Source organism: Glycine soja, chromosome 8, assembly GCF_004193775.1.
Source record: "Glycine soja cultivar W05 chromosome 8, ASM419377v2, whole genome shotgun sequence".
Classification (NCBI taxonomy): Eukaryota; Viridiplantae; Streptophyta; class Magnoliopsida; order Fabales; family Fabaceae; genus Glycine; species Glycine soja.
Window position 1 is genome coordinate 16,963,665 of NC_041009.1, and position 18,004 is coordinate 16,981,668.

At 36.5% G+C, this 18,004-nt stretch overlaps 2 protein-coding genes and 1 long non-coding RNA gene across 3 annotated transcripts; 1 reads left to right on the forward strand and 2 right to left on the reverse strand.

The window, feature by feature from the left end:
• The first annotated feature begins 9,657 nt into the window (after nt 1-9,657).
• LOC114422210 lies at nt 9,658-10,412 on the forward strand. The gene is made up of 2 exons (XR_003668644.1): nt 9,658-10,133; nt 10,227-10,412. It is a non-coding gene; the product is annotated as an uncharacterized LOC114422210 (long non-coding RNA).
• Nucleotides 10,413-11,552: 1,140 nt separating this feature from the next.
• Nucleotides 11,553-15,367, reverse strand: LOC114422426. The gene is made up of 2 exons (XM_028388767.1): nt 15,109-15,367; nt 11,553-14,975 (listed from the first exon to the last, which is right to left on the reverse strand). The coding sequence occupies exon 2, from the start codon at nt 14,859-14,861 to the stop codon at nt 11,694-11,696; it is 3,168 nt and encodes a 1,055-aa protein (XP_028244568.1). The 5' UTR covers nt 14,862-14,975; nt 15,109-15,367; the 3' UTR covers nt 11,553-11,693.
• Nucleotides 15,368-15,695: 328 nt separating this feature from the next.
• LOC114422427 (molybdate transporter 2) lies at nt 15,696-17,665 on the reverse strand. The gene has a single exon (XM_028388768.1). It carries the CDS (start codon nt 17,546-17,548, stop codon nt 16,139-16,141), a length of 1,410 nt encoding a protein of 469 aa, XP_028244569.1. The 5' UTR covers nt 17,549-17,665; the 3' UTR covers nt 15,696-16,138.
• Nucleotides 17,666-18,004: the final 339 nt, after the last annotated feature.

Sequence of the window (18,004 nt, forward strand, 5' to 3'; positions counted from 1 at the left end):
TATTTAGCATTGTATTAACTAAACATGCATAAAGTTGGAGAAAGATCAAATTTTTAGTACAAGCTGCAAGCAGCAAGAGAAATAAGAAACATATGCAATGCCCTGTGATACAGAAGGTAGAAGTGTAGGCGATGGTGGCGTTGCGCTGCTTGCAAGAGGAGGAAATTGATCGGTGACGAGAGCAGCTAGCATCGATCTAAATGAAAAAAGGTGCTCAAAACACAGAGTGAAATAGAGAGGATCTATTTTGCATCTAAATTATATTTAAATAGACGACATATTAAATGTGTATATGTTGATGAATTCTTGAAGCATAAAAATTTTCTTCAATAATATGAAGATTCCACATGTATATATACTGAGATTAATATCTATTCGTCAACAACTTTGACAGGTGAAACAATTGATTTTCTGAGAGAATGAGAAGAGAAGTAATAGTCGGTTTCTTCAACATGCAGCCTAGGGTTGTATTTATGGCACGAGAAGATAACATATTTGTGATAAGATCGAAACAACTATCTTATCTTTTAAGATATTTTAAAATATTTTTCCTTGTTATTTTCTATTGCTAACCATTTAGCAATTTGAAATTAAAAATAATAGTTAACCAAGTTCGATTTGTATGTATATAATGATTTAAGAAATTCATTTTTTAAGTCAGGGTATAATTTTATTCATAGAGTTCAAACTCATTACCAAGAGTTGATGGATTCCTTCTTAATCAATCATTAGTTTTACAGGTATTTAATCATATTCAATATTCATTCAACAAGTGTTCTAAAGCATAAGGTGTCCGAAATCAAAACATAATAAATAACCAGTTAATTACTATGACAATATTAGGTCAAAGAGAACTATTAAACCTTTTCTTGAAATTGTTTTATTGACCGTTTATGGTAAATTTAACCATTAGAAAATCTCAATTGAGTCTGTTCGATTATGACATTCACATATACATCATCATTTATATATGAAATTTAATAAATGAGATCTATTAATCTTTATTCAATAAAAACCATTACATATATATTGATTTATCTAGATTGTTGATGTTTATTGACTGTTTGACAAGTGTACCAAAATGTCCAAGTAGTAATACTCGAAAGTCCGAGTGTTGATTTCCATAGGAACTTTGTTTTGTACTTGCGTTGGATAATTTCCAATTTATAAGAAAAAAAATGAGATGAGCTAAAAGAAACAGTAACTCAAATAATAGATATTATAAGAGACAAAAGATATAATAGGAAATTCAATAGGATGAGAATGTTAGCACCTATCATGTCTTATTTGCTTAAGATGTATTATTTTAGATTTTTCTCTATCAATTAGGTTAATTTTTCCTACTCACATCTATTAGAATACTTGTCCCTGATGTCTCATGATGACAAGTCTATCTTATCTATCTATTTCCCAGATGTCTTTACAAAGATTCAATAGATAAAATACATGAAGTTCAAATTCTAGATGTTTGCTTGATCCATATGGGTATAATGCAATCACTCTATGTCTATCAATGATTTTATTAAGATACTTCTTTCTTTTAGTTCTATTAGAAATTACCTTTTGTCGAACGACTAATCTCTAAAATTGATGCATATAAGACCTTCCTTGCATTTCTACTAAGGATTACCCTTTGTCAAGCACCTAACCCCTAAAAATGATGCAAGGATGAATGACATATGAAATTAAAATAAGAAATTAAAGGATAATATGGAAGAAAACACCTTTTTGCATTGATAGATATGAAACATACAATACATCTTTTTTGGCTTTTTAGGTCTATTAGGCCCTGACTAAGGGTTTAGCCCCTCATAGCCATAAGGGGCCTTACACTTGAAGGGGGTATAGTGAATTGATGGAGGAGAAAGGATGAAAAAGGGAATAGAAAATAATGGAAGAGAAGAAGGAATTCCCTAAGGGAGAGTTCTCAAGCTTTAGGTGTGTATTAGAGTGTTATGAAACTCCATGTCCTTTCTCCTTGGCTTGACCCTCTTTTTATAGTTATTGAAGTGGACTTGGGCATGCGTACTCGCGCTAAGCCTGCGCTGCTCGCTTAGCACGAGTGCCTGTATTAAACGCGACTCTTCTCGCTTAGTGCCAGTGGATGTTTTCGCGCTGAGCGCGTCTTGGGTTGGGCATTCCTTGCGCTTAGCATGTGCTTCTCGCCGAGAGGACTGCGCACTGAGCGGATAGTTCTCGCTAAGCCTGATGTCAAAATCTTCATTTTTCATATTTTTGCTATTTTCTGCGTCTTTTTGGCTTTTAATCCCTCATTTTCATATCTACAAGCCATGAATAAGAAAAACATCAATTCTTAACAATTAAGCATAAATAACTGCCAAATAAATATTTTAAGGTTATTTTCATTATAAAAAATAACTTATATTTAACAGTTATCACTGTTCTATTCACAATAATCCTATGGTCAAGATTAAAATTATAAAAGACTTGTTTCTCATTATCATAATCTCTGTCATAATAACAAGCCTCTAATTTTAATCAAGAAATTAACAAATTAATAAAACAATAAATATGATAATAAAATAAAGAATAATTCTTTACTAAAATTGATAACATAATGGATTGAATCTTGGGCATACATATTTATGCCCAACGCGACCTTCCGCATATAGGTACTTGGAACAATGGAAGGGGTTATGCTCATCATTCATTGCAGCTTTCTCATCATCATCAACTTCATCTTCTCTTCCATGAGGATTGAGGAGAGTGGTTCTGCTCACTCTGGTTACGAATATGAAAATTCATATTCTCTCTGTTAGGGTTTGGGCATCAAAATGGAGGGAAAAAAAGGGTTTTAGTATTCTGATTTACGCGCGCGTTGTGGTTTCTTTTCACTCTTAAATAAACGCCAAATTAATTTTTATTTTCATATCGAAAAATATGTCATGCTATAACCTGAGTTTGTTATTTACAAATATATTAGTAGTATGTTTTGAAGCAATATAATTTATGATTAAATGCTTTTTATTTTAAAAGCAAGTACATAGTAAAAACTCAAAATATTTGTTTATTCAATACAAAAATGATCTAAAATTCTTTCATTCTTCCATTGATAATTGCTTCAAACAATTCTTCATAGCCGTTTTCTTCTTCTCATCGTCATCATCATCGTGTGATCACTTTTGGAGGGGCTCCGATTGCGCAGCCATCATTGAACACTAAAGATCAAGACAAGAACGAACGATTTTCTCTCAAATGGAATTTATCGTTGAAATGTAATTGATTGACATATATATAATTTAGTTGTGAGTGATTTCTATTACCTATTTATTTTTTTATTCTTTTACTTGGTAAATTGGGGTGATAACTAATAAAAATGTAAATATTTTATCTATTGCGATGAAATGTTGCGCTATCTGATTGATTCCTCCAACTAGAAAAAAATTAATCGTTTATATCCAGATTTCAGAAAAGACAAAACCTATGAAAGTTTAAGCAATCAACACAGTTCGTGACCTATTTTATTTGTTATTTACAACTTACCTTATGGAGTGAAAATATATTATATTGTCTATGATGATATTAGACTCAAGACCGTCAAACAATAACATCGTTGTTTATCTCACTTTCTTGATTTAAAACTTGACAAAGTTATGAACGAAGAAATTATCCTAATAAGATATTCAAGTTGTGTGTAATTAACATATATATATATATATATATATATATATATATATATATATATATATATATATATATATAATTTAGTTGTGAGTGATTTCTATTATTTATTTATTTATTTATTGACCAACAAAAATGTACATATTTAATCGATTGAATACATGAATTTAGTATTATAAAATAGTATATAATCTCATGTACTAAAATGTGTAATTAAAATGTGTAACGCAGCTCTCTCCTCCAAGAGATCTTTCTTCTGGTGGCGAACCTTGTGAAGATCGGCCTCTGCATCTTGAAGCTCCTTCTTGTTCCCCTTGACGCAGCAGCGCCCGAGGTGAAGTCGCTCTCGGGCGAGTATTTCCTGCCTCCGCAATTCTTTGAGGGCCCGAGAGTGGAGATCGGCATTACCAAGAACCCTCTAAAGAAAAGCGACGAACTTGGGGCAACGCCGTCTCCAAAATGTCTGAACACCAAGAGTCTATAATTTTCAAAACAGCGCAGCTCTTGACAACCTTCAAAATCTGGACAAGATAAACGTAGGCCATCTGGCCCTCGGAAGATTCGGAAGGGACGTTCACAAGTACTTTGGGATGGCAAGAAAGGAAATCGATTATCATACCAGTATCTCCCGCAGATATGCCATACTCCAAACAATTGTTGCAGTGTTTTGCAATGATCGCCGCTTTCTCACCAGGTTGCGCAGCCATGAGTAAAGACAATACTGATTGTACGTCAACGTCTCGATAATCCCTTGTGGTAGCTAGAGACTAGACACTTATGTTTTTTTATGACAATCATGATGGTGTATGAGTTATATATATCCCCTGCATGCATTAGATAGACTAACGACTCTCTTTTCTGCATGGATTGATATTCAAATACAAAATTCCCAAATGTTAAGTTTTTTAATTATTTCTAAATTCTAATAAAAACAATTATTGATAGTATTAAAAAATAATCAGTCTGATAGAGCTAGTTTTAACCCACACGTTAAATGGATCATCAAATAAGATAGATTAACATATTACTTAGTCAACTATAGTCCTAACTCACTTAATGCGCAGATTAATTGGATTGTAAACATATCCAAGCCCATATTATTTTCCTTCGGTAATAATATACAAACATTTATTGATTTTAAATATTTCATCAACATTTCACATTTTTTATTATTTCATTCTTTCTATTATATCATAAATCTTATTATACTTATATATTTTTTTCTCTCCCTAATTGTCTCATAGCATAATGGTATCCATAAAATATTTTCCTATACTATACTTACAATGGAAGACTCATATACACCGCATGACTCTCATCTTCCTCCGTTTTTGGATACCCTATAATTTTAAATAATTCATTGACACTTCTCATTTCTTTTTATATGTATCTCTTCCATTACATCATATAACTAATTATATATACTTTTATATCTTTTTATACTCTTTCTCTATATGGTAACTAGTATTTGGAGTGTCCACAAATATTTTTCCATAATATATATAAACGATAGGAATAATTTTGATCAATTTGGGCTCTTTCATAAATTATTTAATTACTACATAAGACTATTTGACATGCTAACATATGGATTCCAATGAACCAGAAAAAGAAAAACTAATTAATGGAGCAATATGGCATATTCATGTAATTCAATCAGACTAATCGTCGCCTTCAAGCTAAGTTCAAATTTATTTGAATAACATAAAGGATCATTCATGTTAGCAAAAAGAGCCTAATCTATCGCCTTTGGAAGTTGAAGGCCTTGATTGAGACAACAAAAATAATAACAAATAGCACTGCAAACCATGACACCATAATTGCTGAAACTCCAACGAAGTCATGTTTGATACTGTTAGGGAAAGGAGGGGTAACTGTCCTTGGAGTTCGAGAACTAAGGCACCTCCAAAATAAGCAAGGTAAGAGAAAACTAATACTTTCTTATTTCATTTCTTTATTACATGCCATATATATAGTTGGTGCAATTGCTAAAAGACAAAAGCAAATAACAGAAAGCAAAGGCCAAATAACAAAAAGCACTAACAGAATTATTCTAACAGATTCTAGTGTCAACATAGCATATCCTATACCAGAATTACTCTTGGGCCTTGTAGTCCTCTACCTAACATTCCATAGCCCATCAAAAAACACCTTATCCTCGAGGTGATAGGTAGCTTTTATCAGGTGACGGATCCAGAAGGACATGGTCCACTTGCGATTTGTCAGCTTCCTCCGCAATCAGCAAGAAAACCTTAGAGGCACACTTGTGACCTCTGTGGTACTTCTCATCACAATTGAAGAAGAGGCCCTTCTTGCGGCGTGTCGCCAACTTCTCGGGAGATAAATGTTTGAAGAGAATTGATGGTGGTTTGGGAGGAGATGGTAACAGAAGTGATGAAGGATGTTGGTTCACGGCGAGTGCATAGTGCGGTGCTGAAAGGGGAAGAGAGGTGGGCTTGTCACGAGGAGAACGACGGAAGTCACAAAACTTCTCCTCCTGTAGTCTAGTTAGACCCGTTACCTGAACTAGTGTCAAAGGCTGTAACGCCTGAATCTCTCAACGAATCTTCGACACCAAACCAGAGATGAAGCAGCTTAAGAGAAAGGGTGACATTAAACCAATGATGCGGTTTGCAAGCATTTAAAACTCTAAGAGATAATCACTGTCTAAGCTATGCTGTGTTAGTTTGAACAAAGCCCTCGTGGGATCATCATATTGTGATGGTGCAAAACGTGCCTCCAAAGCCTAAAGAAGACTAGGCCAAGAAGCAAGTTGGCTATTGTTTGTCATCCACTGAAACCATGTCAAGGCAAGTCCTTCCATGAGGAAGGAAGCAATGGTCAATCGTTCATGTTTTGGAGTAGAATGGTATTCAAAGAATTGAGTGATCTTAAAGATCCAGCCCAATGGATTAGACCCGTCGAAACAAGACACCTCTAGTTTCATACGATGAGGGTTAGGAGATGGGGAGACTATATGTTGGTTCACAGTTGATGAAGTTGGAGAATGTTGACTGGTTTCTAACTGTGCCATCTTCAGAAGCAAGTTGTCTAGCTTGGTGGCCATGGAGTTCTGGGTAGCCATGAGATGAAATTGTGTGGAGGTGAGTTTGGCAATGACTTCTTTAATGCGGTTTATATTGGACTTGGAATGCATGATTTCAGCCATGTGCTCAATGAAAGCACCAAAATTGTTAAGGAAAGAGAGGGGTAACTATCCTTAGAGTTCTAGGACTAAGGCACCTCCAGAATATGCAAGGTAAGAGAAGGCTAATACTTTCTTATTTCATTTCTTCATTATAGGCCATATATATAGTTGGTGCAATTGCTAAAGGACAAAAGCAAATATCAGAAAGCAAAGGCCAAATAACAAAAAACACTAACAGAATTATTCCAACAGATTCTAGTGTTAGCACAACAAATCCCCTATAACAAAATTCCTTCAAATGTAATCCTCCAAATGCTTGGATGGATTGATTTTCCTCTTGGGCCTTGTAGACCTTTGCCTATCAGATACCCAAATAACTTCTTATGAACTCTTGCACTATATTTTCTGATTTCATCACATTGGTTATATCCCCAAACTGTGAGGCAACCGACCCGTATATAGTACCCAGGCCACGGGACATGCCCAATAGTACCACCTCCACCACACAGGAATGTTCTGTTTTAAAAAGGCAACATAATCGAAAATAAAAAAGGGAGGATCATCATAAAGACATCCATTGAATTGAATCCCTTCATAGATACAACACATTCAAAGGTTGGAAACACTTACTGGTCGTGCAATGACAAACCTTGAAAAGAGGTTCCAAATTCCCTAAAATGCAGAAGCCACAACTGAAGCGACAAGGTGATTTGGTGTAACCGCCACAGTCATCATGCCGTAGAAGGTGAAGTAGCGCAATGTGAAGTACATGAAAAACACGTACCAAAAGAACTTGTGCAAAGTCCATTCAAATCCCATCATGGCATAAACAATGACAGAATATGATTTAGCTTGCACAAAAACATAAGGTAGCTCTATTATAACCTATGAACATCAAGGAGTGAGTTGTGTTAAAATAGGCATGTAAATTATATTGCAATTATTTTTCTTTAATAAAAAAGTGATCTCATTACTTGTGCAAGTGCATAAGGCAAGGCAGAATACATTCCGGCGGCTCTTTCTCTATAAAAGGCAGTTCTTTCAATGGCTACCACTGGTTGTACTGAGGCAGAATTTTGGACCCCAACGAAGAGAACAGCGTTATAAATTGAACCCATGGCATTAAATAGGTCCTGTCTGCTAGAGCTGGAAGCCATAAAAGGAATCAAAATTCATATAGAAAACCAAAATTGGCTCAATTTAATCTATTATTTCTAATTTTGACTTACTATTTGCCTCCAAGGTCCCAGAACATTGTTCCAAACCACACGGATATGACAGTAGTTGATAGAAAGCTCACAGGCTCAGAGCAGTGTCTGGCGGATTGCGCCAATATGACCAATTTTGTTTCCATAAGCAAGCTAGGCATTGAACCAAAAGTGCTGAGGATATTGAGTAGGAAAATGAAGAAATTTTGAACCAAGAGCGGGGTTCCCTAGTTCTACGCGTGTGAGTTCACGTGGGATCTTCAGTCTGCCTTTTGCTTGAGGCCTGGCTTTGGCTTCCATGACGATGGGGAGCCTGTGGTCAAGTCTTATGTTTGTGAGAATGGACCGATGTAGTGTGATTTTGTTTGCAGAGCTTATATTTATGGTTTCATCATTGCATAAGTTTCTTCCATTTGCTCCTTTCTCTGTTAGGAAGATTGCATGGAGAGATCATTTTTAAAGTTTTTCTGTATGATATTCAGACCCAATGGCTTTTAGCATTTTTTGTTGTTAAAGATACATTTATTTTAGATAAATTTTTTGGTGTGTCTTTCTACAAAATGATAATGAGAGACTTTCTGAGTACTTCTCTCTCTTTTGAACACATTTTTTAATAATTTGACTTAAAATCATAATTTTTTTTTAGATCTATAAAATGTATTAAGAAAATTTTGTTAAAGAGCGTGTTGCTTACTCTTCTATAAGAGTTTAAATTTTAATTCAATAATTTACCCAATGAAGATTTATTTTAAAGGTAATTTTTCTCTTACACTTTCAACCACTTAAAAATTATTTTTACTAGGTAATTATTATATAAATTAACAAACTTATTACCGGATGTATGTTATTAGTAGTACACTATTTACTAATTATCAATGAATAATTATGTTAGTTTCATTGTAAAAATTTACTCTATTATACTGTTTCTCCAAACTGTAGAGCTGCTGGCACGTAAGCTATTTTTGCTCTGTATATATCACTCCCCTCCATCATGCCCTCCAGCCAAGGCAAACTAAAACACAACAACTTACAAACTGCTATATATATCTATGATGAGGTGAACATCAAAGAACATTGAAATTTCTAGCTAATAGAAATGTACAACTACTAATTAGAGAAAGTGCTACTGAAGAAGATGAAAGTAAAAACATTAGTTCTTTTATATGTATATTGAACTTTCCTAACAATGAAAGTGGGGTGGGGAAAACATGTCTTTGTATATTACCTTAGATTGTTGATGCACAAACTGGCGTGAACTGATAACTGTTCACTCTAATGAGCATTTTTTTGTTTTTAACTTTGAATTCTTTTTTCTTATTGTGTTCATACATGTAACTACAGAAAGTAAAAAGTAGTTTGATAAACATGGCACGTGGAAGGCTATAAGAGGCACCTCGAGTCATGCCGTTGCATTAATGCATGCTATTTTGGTTACTGACAATGTAAGGAGAGTTTGGTTTTTTTATTTTTTGTTTTTAGTTTTAATAAAAATAGAAAATATATTTAAAAATGTGTTTGTTTTAAATTTTAAAAATATTTTTAATAAAAATATTCTTAAAAAAAGGCTAAAAATAAAGATATATCGTTTTTAATGTTTTCTCTAAAAAGAAAAAATGTGATGGCATGAGTGTCGTAATTATTATTAAGGTGTCCGATGCCCACCCTTTGCATGGCAGTGAGCTTTCTGGCACGTGATGTATCGGACCTCTGCCTTGGGAAGCCGCCGCTGAGGTCGCTCTCCGCCTCCGCCACCGTCGCCGACGCCTTGGCTGCGCTCAAGAGCTCCGACCACGAGACCCACGTCACCTTGTGGAGCTTCTGCGAGAACAAGAACGAGGTTCGTTGCGTTGGAAACTGTGCATGGTTGATGTTATTTGCTACCTTTGCAGAGAGGACAATCTCTCGTCTCCAATACTCTGGACCCACCCTTCCCCTACCTTCTTCTCCTCGGCGATACGGAGGCGGTGGCGGTGTCGCCGGAAAATGACGGCCCCACCATAGAACTGCCGTCGGGCGCCGTCTACGCCGTGTACGACACGAACGGCGACGTTCAGTTCATCGGTTTGTCGCGGATCATTGCCGCGAGTGTTGCGGCGCACTGGAAATCGGTGCCGGAGCTGTGCGGTTCCGTTAAGGTTAGGGTTTTTCTGGTTTCTGAACTGTGAAATGTGTGAGCAAGAACTTTCAATTGTTTATTCTCGTTGTTTCATTTGTTCCCTTCTGGGTAGGTTTTGCAGCGTCCTCAAATGCTTGTTGGTGGTGAGGTGGAACGCCAACGAACAAGAGTGGTTCGATGGCACACTGGAGTGTGGTGATGGCACAGTCTTATGTGCTAGATTGAAAAAGTTTTTGTTATTGATAAGGTGTTTGTTGGAATGACTAAATCAATTTTTTAAATACATTCTTATTGAATATACGAAATACTTAAATTAAATATATTTTTAGAATTTTAATCTTTTCAAAATAAAATAGTTTTCAGAAAATAAAAATAAAAACAAAAAATAAAAATACAAATCAAACACATCCTAGCTATTTTTCCAACAATGTTTTAATGAGCCGGTTCTACAACAAACATGCTACCAAATTTTAGTTATGACCATGAAACTTGGAGATTGGATGTTGTTTCGGGTTGAAAGTTGAGTGTTCATTAAACGTTAATCTCATTTAAGATAATAGTTTTTAGACAAATTGTCCGGTTTTGTTTTTCAATTACTATGATAATTGAAGCTTCGTAAAAGTAGATTGGTCGTTAAAATTTGTCTAATATGAAATCCTATATATTAATTATAGTTTTAAATTTATTTGTAATTTCTTAAATTTATTTAAGAAATTATGAGTTAAAGACTCACATGTTATTTTTATGAAAAAAATTAAATTATTGTCATTATGGCTTTAATTTAAAGTAAACATTTAAATAATAATTGATTCAGTAATGTTATAAATTATCAAATTAATTTCTTTTAAATGTTCATAATATCTGAATTGATCCTAAATAACTATGTTTTTAAAGTATGTTAAATTGAGTAATTGATCCTGTGTGAAAAATGTTTGTTATACACTTTGATAAGTTTATTTTTGTAAAAAAATAAAAGTGATAATAATAAGGAGAACATGCAACTGATTAATGCGTTAAATTAAAGTTGAATCGTTTAGTATTATTTAAACTTGATCCTTAACGAAAATAATTATTAATTAAACTTTATTTATTTCTCGTCGAATCACAAATTAATCAGAATCTTTTTTACTTAATGAATAGAAAGGTTGAAGAAAAAAAAAAAGTAATAACTGAAAAGTTTACTTTTTGATAATTTTTGTGAGTAAACTTCTATTTCTAACGTTTTTGTTATACACTTTTTCTGTTTCAAGTAAACTTTCATTGCTAAGTTTTCTTGTATCAAATTCGTTCCCAAATAATAATAATAATAATAATATATAAATAAACACAGTCAGTCCTTTGATCACAATCTTGCAACGCACATCAAGGTAGGAGTTGCTAGAACATTAGAGGATACCTAAGCAGCAATAATTGGAGAATAAAGAATCAGAAGTTGAAGAGTAATAAAACCACAACAAAATTCACTTGATTATTGAATATGTGAGCAACCTCATACATAATAGTACATCCACCCAAACTCTTGCCTACTTTTCATATTATGGGTGTACAAAAGCTGTTGTCAGTAATTCTAAAGTGTACATCATTCTACATCAACTTGCTCATTCTCTTTTGCAGCAGCAGCACCATTGATACCAGGAACTAGTTCAGATTCACCAGCCCTAGAAGACAACCTTTGGTATCTGAAAGTTGGAAGAATCTTATACCGCCCAAATGTCAGAAACTGACTCAACTTCTCATAGCCCCACCTTTGTTGAATATAGACCACAATTGCAAGAACGATAGCAGTCACAGGAATGGCAATATCCCCAAATTTTGAGTAAAAATCCAAATTAGGATTGACAAATTCAGATTCCTCATAAAAGTAAGGATTTGAAACTGGAGCTCGAATGTAGTCATATATGTGAGGAAGAAGTCTGACCAGAGTGATTCCAATAAAATATAGTTTTCTGAGTGGTTTGCAATTGATATGCCAGATTAAGTTCCCAATAATTTGAGGAAGCAAGAAAAAGTCTTCAACAAGACCTACATATTCTTCCAATTCTGTTTCCCAACCCGGCAAGGAATGAGAATTTCCTCCATCAACCAAGTATGTCTTTGCTATAAGAGCCTTCTGGCTGGTCTTCGTGCCATGAATTATTAGAACAATTACATACCCTATCACATGTATGGTGAAGGTACAAAGAAATACTAATTTATCACTGGGGACACCATGTGGCTCAAGAGAGGTAAGCTTTTGCAATCTGATGCGAGACTTCCATACCTTTTGAAAAAGTCGCAGAGTTACTAGCAATGATACAATCAGTAGCAGTTTCACAGTGTAATCAATGACATGGAGCCACTCACTGCTCTCCAATTCACTAGACGACACATCATAAGATTCAGAAACCATTTTCTTAAAAAGAGCTTCTGCACCTGTGACCAGAGGAATGCTATACCCAAGAGCTTGAACACCTAGCACCACAAGAGATATATATGGAAGTGAATCCACATTTTTTTGTATATAAAACAGTTGGCTTAAAATGCACCCAATGGCAAATGAAAGCGTCAAGATTCGGAGAATCCCTTCAACACCTCTACGTGAGAGAACATCCTCACGTTGCTTCCTGTATATGATTGGAAATGTTTTGAGCTTTATTGGATCAAATCGAAGGGGGTCGTCATCCGTCCTTTGACTTTCTATCGAAATTGAAGCTCTGGGATCGACTAGCCACCGAGTTGTGGTAGGAGGATAAGCCACGACCACCTGAATCAAACAGTCCATTCCAGCTTCAAGGTCATAGCTCTGATATAAGACCTTCCATGATGCTCGCACATCTCTGCAGCCAATTAGATACAACTTTCCAACATGTGGATCATAAAGACCCTCCAGAAAAAGCACAGAAAAACTATAACCTTTTCCAGTAAGACTGAGCTGCGCAGATACATTTATAAGAAGCTGTTTTTCTGTATATTCAGCAGCCTTGGCAAGATCTGGTGTTTCCTGTTCAGATTCCGAAGTATTTTTAGCATTCCAATAGTGCCCAAACAAGGAACCAATGGAGAGAATTTCCATTTGAATGTCAATTCTTGGGGCCAGGACATTAGGCACAGGGTCAGGAAAACCAGAGACATGAAAAGTGAGATCTTCAGAAAGAACAGACAGGCTATCTCGGTATGCCTCATTATCTTCAAGTTTGGGAAATGTCAGCAATGATTTCTTAATGACAGTTGTAAAACTAAAGGGCTCATTTTTTTCTAGGACAGTGCCGGCCAAATTAATTTTAGAGTAACTGTAATTTGGGTTAGTGAGCTTGAAATAATTCCAGAGTTCTGAAGGTAGCACAAGTTGCTCAAATGATAGGGGAAAGAAGGCACTACTGTTATTAATGGGAGACAAAGTTCCCAAAATAATACTATGCTGCTTCAAGGAAAAAGTGGTAGGAATATACATACAGATCCGAGTATTACAGCTACTCCCTTCAGCATCAACGAATCCAAGGCAACCAACCATGCAAAGCTGCCCACTAGAAGGCTTCCAAATCCCTTCGGCGGCAAGAGATGTGTTGCTGGGCCCAGACCTTTTTGCTGCAGTATACTGATTCTCTGATGGAGAAACTGCTCTAAAAACCGTTGATACCCTAGCAGAACCAGTATCACTCTTACTAGTTGCTCGCTCACAGACAACATCCTGCATATAAAGTTTAACATCTTGAAAGCCTCCATCTGTCGATTTGATTCCCTTATCTGTCAAAAAAGGACCTAATTTACTGCAGAAATCATCTGTGCCATTGCATCTCCAGTTTGGCACAATGGATAAAGGTCTATCTCTAGTAATTTCTTCAAGGATTTCACAAAACCTCACCCCTTTGTAGACACTAATGCCATCATCCATCAGGTTATCCTTAAATGGGTATGGATTGCATGCTTTGGATACAATTTGTTGTGAGCCAAATGTGAACTTTGCTGACTTGCTCAACTGCGAAGATATGTGAACCACATCAAAGTATTTAGAATTGGATTCACGGTTCAAACTTCTTAACTCTCCACTGATCACCCTGTTAGTTAGAGTGAATGTCATGGGATAGTGAAGAACTAGCATAATTTGATCATCTTCTGACAACGGTATATCACCAGGATTCTTCATCCCTTCCCAAGGATTGACAGGGTCAGCCTCTCGAGTGGGAAGCATAGTGTTCCCTAACAAACACAACACCCTTTCCCCACCATTTTTCTTTGATTCAGTGTAAATCCCTTGGAAGGGAATTGAGAGCTGAGAATGGCTGGGCCATAGCTGAAATTCAGCATTCCCATCATATGAACTGTCCACAAAATTACCGTCTCGAGTAATTCCCATCACCATGAAACCATTGATAGGAATCAACTTCTTCAACCGGTGGTCATGATCAACATCGGATACCCAAAAAGAAACCAAGTTCAACGGAGCACGGTCTTCAGACAAGGTCCCAGGACCAGGAGATTTGTTAGCATCAAATGGCATTATGGGAAACTTACCCCCATCCTGCTTCCAATCCCCATTGACAAAAGAAAGCTCTCCTTTCATACCAGTAACACTATATTGATATCTCAATTCAGATGAAGCAGATAACACAGAGGCACACTGTTTCTGAACTTCACTCATTCGATCATACTTATAGGTTACATGAGTGTTCCTATCAAAACTATACATTCCCCCAGGGTAGCGTGAATTTGCCAGAACAAGGTCACAAACAAACCAGAGAGCAACAATGGCTGAAAACGGAAACTTCATGATTCCGGGTAACACAAGTTAATCACTTTTATTGAGAAATCCAGTAAACTAGGCGACCCAAATGGTTTTCTAGTCAAGATTCCATTAAAAAATTGAGCTTCATTACATCCACGACTACCAATAGGGATGAAAATGCAGGCAGCACACAAAATCAACCGCAGATCAGAGTCTCAAAGAAGATCTAAAGAGAAGAAATAAAAGCATAACAAGTGAAGGCTCAAGGTCCGAAACAAGTGAGAGGACAAACCTGAATCAGACACGGATCAAAGTATTCACTGTTTGCTGTGACTGGTGTTTGAAGCGAGATTGCGTTGCGGGATTTTCAAGTGAGACAAATAGACAATGATGATTTCGAAGACAGAAGAAGAAGCAACAATGACAATGGACTTTAACGTAAGATGAAAGACTTGAAGTAGAAGAAGAAGCTAGAAGTAGCTGTCGTCTGTTTGGTTTGGTCTGTGCTTGGTCTTCCAGATCCAAACTATTTTGCTTCCTTTTTTTTTTACTAAAAAAAATCGAAACACAATATTCTTTTTAATTTTATATTTTTAATATCTTAGTTTGGTGGAGTGTATTTATCATTCATTTAATCTCATATTTTTAACAAATCGAAAAGTCATTTTATTCTTCTTTTTTTAAAATTTTGATTTCTAATTAAGTTTGGTGGTGTGTTTTTATTTTATTATTTGAGTGTAGTTTGTATGTAATATTAGTGTATTTAACTTGGATTCTTATTATTTTAACCTTTGGATGAATATAAAAAAGTTAGAATATGTATAAAAGGCAATACTCTTCTCCTTTTTAATTTTTAACTTTTTACTTTGGTAGCCTATATTTGTAATTGAATCTCAAATTTTTTAATTAAGTAATGAGCAAACAACAATCCCTTTGAGCTAGAGAGTTCAGAGAGAGCATCCTTAAAGCGAGTACATCCAAAATCCAAAACACTGAATTACATATAGACTATGAAGTCCTAAAAGTATCTTCAACCACCTTCGGATGTTTCCAACAATCCATTACCTTGTAGTTCGGCAAAAGTCCTTTATTCAAATGGATGAAGAACTCTATCCAATATCTATAACTAGTTAACTACACATATATTGTTCACTCTATTTTTGAAGCATTACACTAATACATATCACACAAGATTTCCCACATGATCACAACATTGGTGATCATTTTCTGGACCAAAGCCAATTTGCAAATAATTGCACATATATAGTAGTAGTACATTAAGCAAGCTACTTCAATTTGCAAAATGTGAATCAAATTGTTGTCTAGGCAATCAAGCTAGCTTGTTCGTCCTCAAGAGAAGACTTGGTGTGGTTTGATCCACAAAAGCCAAACCCTCTACATTCAACCTCCCTCAATTTCAAGAGCAAGTAAAGCACAATGCCAACAAAGAACCCCAAGGCAGCACTTGATCCAGTGAGAGAAACAGCCGCACAAACAAGCATAACAAACGACTCTTGTTTAGTGTTCATATCCTTAGCAGCCATAGCCAACTCAATTCCCGCAAACAACAAAAGCACTCCCAGAATCCCAATAGGAAACTGACCCAAAATTCTGCCAAGAGAGTTTCCAAACACCAAAGCAAGCACCAACTTTGCAATCCCAAGGAACACCACCGAAGCACCACTCCTACCCCCGAACCTGTACTGTCCCGCCAAACCACCAGCCCCGTGGCAACAAGGCATGGCTCCGAACCAACACCCTACAAAATTCATAAGCCCCACACTCACCGAAACATGCATCGCCGAAGCCTCACGTTCGGGAAACAAATCCCCGGACAGCTTACATACCGCGATAACGGAATTCAAAACGGATAACGGTATTTGCGGAATTGCGGCGCTGACAAACCCAATCTTCAAATCCTCCCATGTAATCTTAATCAAAGAAATCCTCGAAGGCCCAAACCTAAGATCTCCGAAAATCGAAGGGTCACGAATAAAACACAACACTAAGCCGAACAAAAACACTATTAGCGCCGCCGGAATCGTAGACAAAACCCTCAACCTCCGCCGAACTTTTTCACGGCGATCGTCGATTTCTTCTTCTTGTTGTTGTGGTGGTGGTGGAGGTGGCTCGTCGCCGGCGCCGGTGGTGAGGACGAGGAAGAGGACGGCGGCGAGGGCGACGGCGACGCCGTCGACTGCTAGCCAGGGGCGGGGGGGACCGGATTTTGATTTGGCGAGGTCTTGGTCGTAGCGAATGTATTTGACGGCGGAGAAGGCGAAGGAGAGGCCTTGGGAGAGTTGGACGCCGCGGACGACGGGGAGGGGGAGGTAGCGGTAGAGGACGGACATGAGGCCGGTGGCACCGAGGAGGAGGAGCACGGCGGCGACGGAGAGGCCAGCGGCCGAGATTTGGGGGATGGTGAGGGGGGGCGCTGCGGAGATGGCGACGGCGGCGATGGACTTCATGGGCTGGACCGGCATGGGGAGGCCGAAGAGGAGACCGGTGGCGATGTTGTAGAGAGCAGTGAAGACCAGTGTGGTGGTGAGGTCCAAGTTGTTCACTAAGGATAAGGCTAGAACTATGGGGATGTAGGTGCCTAGGTCACCCACCGCGCCGGAGAGTTCTGAGAAAAGGGTTGTTTTCAGTTTGATGCTGGAGGGGAGCCACCGGTTGCGGCGGAGGAGAGAGGTGGTGGTGCTTGGCATTTCGTCGGAGATTGAGGGTGCCATATTCGGGCGTGTTACTCAGTGCTAATAAATGTCAATTGCTACTATAAGCTATGCTACAAAAAATAACTTAAATAAGGGAAGTGATTGGTTTTGTTCTTTTTTCTATACTCACAACTAGACTGTTTGGAAAATTAATCACTGATTCCTTAATAGTGAAATTTATCTAAAGAATTTTTTTTTTCTTACTCAGGTGTTTTATCTCGTTTCAGGGGGGAGGGTTAGTAATATTTTTTTTGTTACACTTCCTTTTAACATATTCTGTTATTAATTAATATTATTGAAGATTACAAAATTAGTTGAAAAGTTATGTTTCACAATTTGTAAAGTATTACTATTTATTAGTTAAAAAATTTATTTAAGTGCTTAATAAATAAGTTGTTTAAATAGTTTATAATATTTTTTTAAAAGTTACTTCAAGTATCATTTTTAGAAGATTAACTTTTAATTTTTTATATT

Excerpts from the sequence above, each read along its gene's own strand:
- LOC114422426 (XM_028388767.1), bottom strand. The coding sequence starts at position 14,861 with ATGAAGTTTCCGTTTTCAGCCATTGTTGCTCTCTGGTTTGTTTGTGAC.
- LOC114422427 (XM_028388768.1), bottom strand. The coding sequence starts at position 17,548 with ATGGCACCCTCAATCTCCGACGAAATGCCAAGCACCACCACCTCTCTC.